Source organism: Hirundo rustica, chromosome 2, assembly GCF_015227805.2.
Source record: "Hirundo rustica isolate bHirRus1 chromosome 2, bHirRus1.pri.v3, whole genome shotgun sequence".
Taxonomy (NCBI): domain Eukaryota; kingdom Metazoa; phylum Chordata; class Aves; order Passeriformes; family Hirundinidae; genus Hirundo; species Hirundo rustica.
In genome coordinates, this window is record NC_053451.1 from 54,825,904 (window position 1) to 54,833,876 (window position 7,973).

The 7,973-nt window shown below is 44.2% G+C and overlaps 1 protein-coding gene across 1 annotated transcript; it reads right to left on the reverse strand.

The window, feature by feature from the left end:
* Positions 1 to 5,760: 5,760 nt before the first annotated feature.
* CYSLTR2 (cysteinyl leukotriene receptor 2) lies at positions 5,761 to 6,699 on the reverse strand. The gene has a single exon (XM_040056426.1). It carries the CDS (start codon positions 6,697 to 6,699, stop codon positions 5,761 to 5,763), a length of 939 nt encoding a protein of 312 aa, XP_039912360.1.
* Between the last annotated feature and the right edge of the window lie 1,274 nt (positions 6,700 to 7,973).

Consider the following 7,973-nt stretch of genomic DNA (forward strand, 5'->3'; position numbering starts at 1 on the left):
CAATGGGACCTGGCACTATCAAGAGGTGGTATGGCCAGACACATCATCTGGCTGTGTCATGCCTGCTGGTGACCTGCTGGAGCATGTCCTTCCCACCTGGTCTCTGCACCTGCTTTTCCTTTCCATGGCAACCAGGACACACTGTGTGATAAGGGCTGGGTTTCCACTGGTGTGGAGTCAGGTGTATCTGGACTGTTCCCAGGCAATAGGAAGGTTCACAAACGAGGCTGGCCACAGGGCATCCTTCTGCCCAGCTCCACAGGCTGCCCCAGTGTCTGTGTGCCTGTGAAAAGCTGGGGTAGCAGCACTGAGCCAGGTACTCCACACACCACCTTCACTTCTGGGGGATCCACCTGTGCCTGTGCTGCTGGCAGCAGCTTTACCAGGGAAATTCTGCAAGCTTCAATGTCTTTAGTGGTTAGGTGACTGAGATTCAAAATTAAGAAATGAAAAAAAAAAAAGCCTACCTGGGACCACTGGTTTCATTATGTGCTTTTATGTTTTCTTTTTTGATGGTGACGGACCACCAGAAGAGATTGCTCCAGCTGCAGTAATAAAGATCAGAAAATGTATGAATGCTGGTTCTTGAACTGGATTATTTTTCTCATTCTTTCTGGATCGTTTGTCCTTGTAGTTGCCAAAAAAAGCTAACTTACAGCATGTAAGGAGTATCTCGCCAATGAGCAAAACATCCTTAAACATCCTGAAACTCTGGTGAGAGACGGTTTGCAAGGAGAAACTAAACACAAGAAGGTATTTATCTGTTATGGAGAGCTTTTTGGGCTGGATATCAGAAGGGTCCTGGAGCTGGCTTGTCAGGCAGTCAGGTTTCTTGCCTCCAGAATTGAAAACTGGTGATAATGTAAGAAAAATCTGCAGAAAACAAAGATTCCCCTCTTCAGGGGTTCTATTGCCAAAATTTTCGTAATGAAACACAGCTCCATGCTGAGTGAATCATCCCCAGTTGCATCTGCTGTGGCTTCTCAGAAGACATAATATCATCCAACAGTTAACACGCTCAGCATCTCAGCATCTGGAAATGCAGAGAGCAAACACAACCAGCAAACCTGCCAGCCACCACTCTGAGCATTCAAGCTTTGAGGGGTGCACCAAGGTCCAGAGCTTTATTTCTCAGCTTCAGCAGTAAAGGCTCACATTTTGCGCCTGTGAACAGGAATGTGTGACCAGGTCCATGTGTCAGGCACCTTCATCCTTTCAGCTGTAAAATCAAAAGGAGAAGCAGTGGTGGAATTTTGGCCAGTTTTTCTGAAAGGCGGAAAGGGAAATTGGGACAAAGAAAGTTACTTAAGTTCTTTGGCCTCTTTAAGCTGTTGACTGGTGGATGAACAGATGTAGCTACATAACATCAGCTGAATGCAATTAAATATAATGCTTGTCTTTGCAGATGTCCAGGAAGGTTCCTGTATATACACAGCACAACATGTGAGAGGGACAGGACTGCACAGCATGCTCGGACAGTCATAGTGCCTGGCAGGCCATGCTCCGTGCTGGCCAGGAAGCTGAAGCACCTCAAACAATACTGGACTCTCAGGAAATCTGTGCTTGCACGTCATTACACTGTCTTTTAAATAGACCATAATTTAAACTGCCTCAGATGCAATTCAGGAATTCAAAACACTGACCCAGGATGGTATCACTCTTGAAACAGCATCTGACTCCTCTTGACTGTGATTACACTCGGTTGTTTTGGATAGATCTTTTTTCCATTCCTATCAGCAGCAGGTCACTTCTATCTTGCCCATCCCAAAGGACCAAGAGAGTGTCAACATATCCAAGATGGAGAAAAAGTCTGATGCCTGCTGTGCTGCCAGCACAGAGCGTGCTGTTGTAGCATAAAGGAATAGGCACCTCAGAAGGAGATGCTGGTCAGCAAAATCTGCATCCCTTTCTCCCAACACATAGGAGCCAAAGTAAAATATGAGCTATATGAGCTATGGTGACAAGGTGTGTTTAGGAAGGCAGAGGATGTATCATGAAAATTAGTGGGATAATGCATTGATTAAAATAAAAATAATAAAATCATAGAATGATAGAGTGGTTTGGGACCTTAGAGACCATTTAGTTTCAATCTCCCTGTGGTGAGGAATATATTTCATTAGACCATTGTGCTCAAAGCCCCATCCAGCCTGGCCTTGAACACTTGCAAGGGTGGAGTATACACAACTTCTTTGGGCAACGTGTTCCAGTGCCTCACCACCCTCACAATAAAGAATTTACTCTTAATTTCTAATCTAACCTGCCCTTCTTCCTTTTCAAGCCTTTTCCCCTTGTCCTATCACTGCATTGTCAAAGTCCCTTTCCAGCTCTTCTGTAGCCTCCTTAAGGCAATGGAAGGTGCAATAAGATCTCCCTGGAGCCTTTATTCTCCTGACTGAAATACCCCCAACTCTCTCAGCCTTCAGTCTTCATGGGAGAGGTGCTCCAGCCCTCTGACCATCTTCATGGCCCTTCTCTGGGCTCGATCCAACAGGTCCAAGTCTTTCTCATGTTGGAGGCCCCAGAGCTGGACAGAGCTCTCTTGGAGGGGTCTCATGAGAGCAGAGTAGAGGGGGAGGATCGCAGTGATGCGATGCTCCCCTGCTTGCTGTGACAGCACTGCATCAGGTAATCACAGCCACACGTGGCCTCAAACTGGGGCTGGAAAGCCAATGTGAAGAGTGGCACTTCCTTCTGCTGTCTCTCTATGACTCTAGCATAGCTTTGAACTGAAAAATTAACTTTGTCTAGGAGAACCAGGAGTTCCCTGAATGACAGGAAAACATGCATGTGAAGGTAGATAATTTGCTGCTGCTTAAGGGTCCCAGTCACTTAAAGACTTAATTTCCTCTTCTTATGTCTTCTTCAAGCTCACAAGTTTACTGTTGCTTTAACATTCTATGTACATAGCTATTCTTAGATTTTGCCTCCTGGAAATTTGAGGAAACATATCAAAGTTCCTTTTAAGGAGACTGTGGTCCCTTAAGGGACCTAGACACATTGCTAGCAATTTGACTGTCAGGAGCTTTGTTTTTTAGAATAGATACGTTGGTGTTTTATAACTACATTTTTACTATGATACGTCCACAGTGCAGAATCCTAATCTTCATCTCTGTGAGCAGAGACATGCAAGAGCAGTAAAGGGAAAAAAGGCAGTAAATGGGAACGTGGCATGTTATATAAGTGTTGTTGAAACTTCATGAGAAGATCCCTAACAAGGATGGTCTTGAATCCTTTAGTAAGTAAACTGTAATTTAAAAATTCTATTACTTTATCTGCACCTTATATTTTGACTCATGTTCCCCACTATTTTGCTGGTAAAGTGAATAAGGCAGCAGGATGTTCTCACACCTCCAAGGACATTTCAGTCTTGTGAAATGATGGCCCACTTAGGGAAACTCAGTATCTGTTTCTTGTTCCTCCTCCCCTGCACTCAGAGCAGATCCCTTGTTAGATGTGCAATCAATAAAAAACATATCTTCAGCCACAAGTAAATCTAGTTTATTAAAGCACAGGTCTGACAGTTAATTCAATTGCCAGTAAAGTTGTAGCATGGTCGATACAAAAAAAGTGACTTCATAAGTGAGATACATATATCCTCTACATGCAAAAATATCTGATAATCGGATACACTGGACAGATACAGACAGAAGCATGTTGGTGAGATTAGACTGTGGCCAATTTTTTGCATTCTCTTGCAGTATTTGAAGTGGGTGATGTCTCATGAGAGGCTTCAAGCTTGTCACTTGTTGCTGCTCAGGTCTACTCCTGAGAAGTGAAAACCAGAGAAAAAGAGTTTGCCCCTTCCTTCTAATTATGTGCCCACTAGATCCTTATGGTTGGCATCTGAATCTTATTCCCATTGAAAACCACTGCTAATATTTCCTTTTTCATCAACAACATGGGATCAAGGAGCTCATGTGACATCATTAGGTCAGCTTTCAGTTATGCTGCTGCATTATTGAAATTAGGATTTGGAGCATGAACTTTAGTGAAGACTTCAGATAAAACTCTGTGCTTACATCAAAGGCAGCATAAAGTGACTGAAATAGATGGAACATAACCCTTAGATAGCCAAGAAAAAATGTGTCTTTCCCAGTGATTTGCCAAGCACTTCTCCGCCTGACCAGCAATGATTTGTTTTCTGCATATTTCAGACAGAACTAAAAATAGCTTGCTGCTGTTATTTTTGTTTGGGACCAGTAACATTTAGTTTATGGAGTTCTTTCTCCATAAAAAGTTCAGAGCATTGAGAAGTATCTTCACAGGCAAAAACCTTCCTTTGGTTGAATTTCATGGTGGGGAAGGCTTTCAACATTTTTGTTAGTTTACATGTAAGCCCAGCTGCTTTCTCGGAAAATATGACTAAACTTCTTGTCTGTTTTTAGTAAAAGATGAGGTAATTAAACCCAAAATCTAAATATGCTCTAACTGACTTTGGAACCTGTTTTCTCTTAGGTCTGATTTTTAGAAAACATATTTTAGAAAATATTCATAGACTTCCAAATACAGACAACCATTTGATTAATTTTTCCAAAGTACACATAGGAGTAGATTTCCATTGCTTTCTAAAAAAGCTCCTCTCCACCTTCTCTGCCGCCCATCTTTCCTCCCGTACCTGGGTTAGTGCTTCTCTGTTGCATTCTTTCATGCTTGATGTAGGAAATTCAAACCAACAGAAAGTTAATCCTATGAAAAAAAGGGATCAGTTTCCTTCTCAGAGAAGACTGGAGGTGAGGGATTGGGAATGCCTTTGGCAGCAGTTTGGTGTCAGACTGATTGACCTGTGCAGAGGAAATCACTCCCTAGCTACCTATTTGGACCCAAATAATTTTAGAAATTTGTACTTGGATCCCTGCATGGGAATGGAACTACTTAGCCTCAGCTTTGTGAAAAGCACTGGCAACACTGGGCATAAAAACAAAGTGTTGCAATGACCTTGAAGGAGTTGACACGGCATGAAGAGCTGCAGGATGCAGCCCAGTGCTCCGGGTGCCCGCATCCTGCCCTCACTGCCAGCAGTCATCTTACTCACAACACTCCATGATGATGCCACTTGCTTGAAATCGTTCTCTCACTTGACAGCCCGTGAAATGTTAAGCAGAATACCTTGGTGGCTGGCTCAGAGTGGAAAATTTAGATATGTTAGTGACTTCTGAGCAGCCTGAGCCAGTGCTGGGTCCTGTTTGCCTCTCCTCCTGCTTTTTAAGTCAGCCTCAGTAGAAAGCATCAGTGATGCTTTACATTTCTTTAATGTGCAACCCCTTTGCCAGTCCTTGCAAGGGGAACTGGCAGGATACTGTGAATGTGCAGGGAATCCCAGTGTCTGAAGACCTGCACATGCAGGGAAGAGGAGTGCTGAGAGGGTCAGGCACAGACACTGAAGTGGTCAGGGGAGCAGTTTCCCTTTCAAGTCACTCAGTACTGTGAAATGAAATAAAGTGACTCCAATACCAAGGTGAATTCCTTTCAATGACCTTGTCCTGGGGAGGGTGAACAACAGAGGTATCTCTACACTGCTAAACAGAAGACAACAAGGGATCCTTACAAGCCACCTGACCTCTGATCATCCTGACTCAGTTTTGGTCACCCACAAAGTGCTCTGTCCCAGAGACATCTGTTCCAGAGGTGCCTGACAGCGAGCAGCAGAGCTGCAGGCTGGCCAGCAGCACAGCACACAGCCCCTCCATTGAATAGTACGAGCCCAGTCCTAGAGATCCCATCAGGACCGTTTCTATACATTGCTTTGCAGTTCTGCACCAGCTACCTGCAGCACAAACTTCTGATTTTTGCTTTGAAATTTTCAGCAGTAAAGTAATAGAGGAAGGGGTCGAGGCAGCTGTTCATGGCAGCGAGGCAGAGAGTGACCACCAGCGCCTTGTGCAGGCTGGCCTGGATGCAGCTGCTGTACATCAGGTGGACAGCTCGCAGGATGTGATATGGCAGGAAACAGATGAGGGAGAGGATGAGAGTGATGATAATGGTTAACAGCGCCTTCCTGTGACAGATTGCCTTCTTGCTCTGCGGAGCCCTGGGCTTGAGCAGCGCTCTGATGGCACAGACATAGCAGAACACAATGGTGCTGAACGGCAGAACGAAGCCCACGACGAGGACAAAGTTGTTCACCATGAGGAGCCTGTGCGCGCTGGAGGGGTGGAGGTCCAAGCACTTGGCTGGGTTGCTGTAGCCAGCAACCTCCTTTTTTAACAGAGGGCTGGCAGCTGCCAGCACAAAGATCCATATGGCCACACAGGTTATCCTGGCATACTTCATGTTGGTCACTTTTCCGTGTTTGAACGGGTGGACGATGGCTATGAAACGAACCACGCTGAGCACGGTGAGGAAATAAATGCTGCAGTACATATTCATGTACAAGGTGTAAGTCACGATCCTGCAGAGGATATCACCAAATACCCAACGTGATCCCAAGAGGAAATATGAGGCCCGAAAGGGCAAAGTGCTCACAAACATGAGGTCTGAAATAGCCAAGTTCTGCATGTAAATGTTTACTGAGGTTCTTTGCGAAGTCTGGAAGAAAACATAAATGGAGAGGCTGTTTCCGACAGCACCCAGGAAGAAGATAAAAAGATACATGATGGGATAAATTACTTGTTTGAAGCCGTCAATTGTACAGTTGGAGGAGCTGTTAGTGAAGCTGCCATCTAGCGCCACCTTGGAAATATTCTGAGCCAGCGTCTCCATTTTTCTGCCAAGTGAAAAGAAGTGGTGTGAGTGCTGGGTTACAGGCTGGGCAGGGAGTTTGGCTATTTGGGACTATTTCACTGAGAGCAGAAATTGCGAGATGCAGATGACAGTGGGAAGTAAGGGTTTGTTAATGAGTAATTACTAGTGATGTCCCAATAAATACGCATCTCAAGACACAAAGCCCCAAGTAAGCTCTAATGAGTTTCAGTATTACAGCAGCTGGTTGTTGTCTCAGCCTGTAAAAGTACTGCCTTTTAGAGGTGCTATGTGTATGCCTTAATGACAAGTCTCTGATCTTTGCTGTGCAAAACAAGCCGACTTGCTGTCAACCATTTTGTGGAAGGGAAGTTTTGAGTCCCCAGTCACCGACCATGGAAACATCAAAACCTGATCAGAAAAGAAATCACTGCCTGCTGCTAGGCCTGCATTTCAAATTAGGGTGGAAAACCAAAATAACTGAATTTGCCTTTTGGAACCAGGGAAATTTTTCTGGTATGTTTTTGACAGTATTTCCTGAGCAATACCAGACGTATTTTGATGCACGTAAAAATTAAGGACATTTTTACCTTAAACCCTATGCAAACACTCTGCTAATTATGCACGGTTCCTTTTTTAACTCCCTCCTCTTTGCACTGCATTTTTTCCTTGTTAGCTTCTGGTGGCTTTTTATGTCTCTTTTTGTGGGGCCTCTGTTTCATGTACCACTCACTTAACCTCTTCTGCGCTCAGCTGTTCTGCACCAGTCAGTCATCCACATGCACTGCCCACATTTGCAGTCCTAATGAAAACGGCCTCTGAGAAAATGGGCTGTGTTCACAGACAGAGGCATTTTTCCTCCTGTGAAGCTATAATTCAATGAAATCAAAACCACTCACCACTAAAACACTCTAAATAATAGGTTTTTTTCTCATTAGTGTCTATTTCTTTTCTGAACTCTTGATTTCTTACCTCAGCTGTCCTGCAGCTAGTAGTATTTTCAAAGGAAGGTGTCAGTATTGTTTCTTGTTTGACAGTGGGAGCAATTCCCTCTTTGTATCTGCCCATATATTCTAAGGATTGGGGCATGGAAATTTCTAACCTGAAAACCACAGCTACATGGCATTTCCAGATGCATGGAAAAGAAGCTTTTAATTTGCCCTACTGAGAGGGATAATATGCCCGTGTACATGACTGCATCCTGCCTCTTATTCTGAACCTCACTGGCTTCACAATTTGAAACTATTTTTACAGGTGGAGCCTCCTTGGGGGTAAATTTGGCTTTACATTTGGGT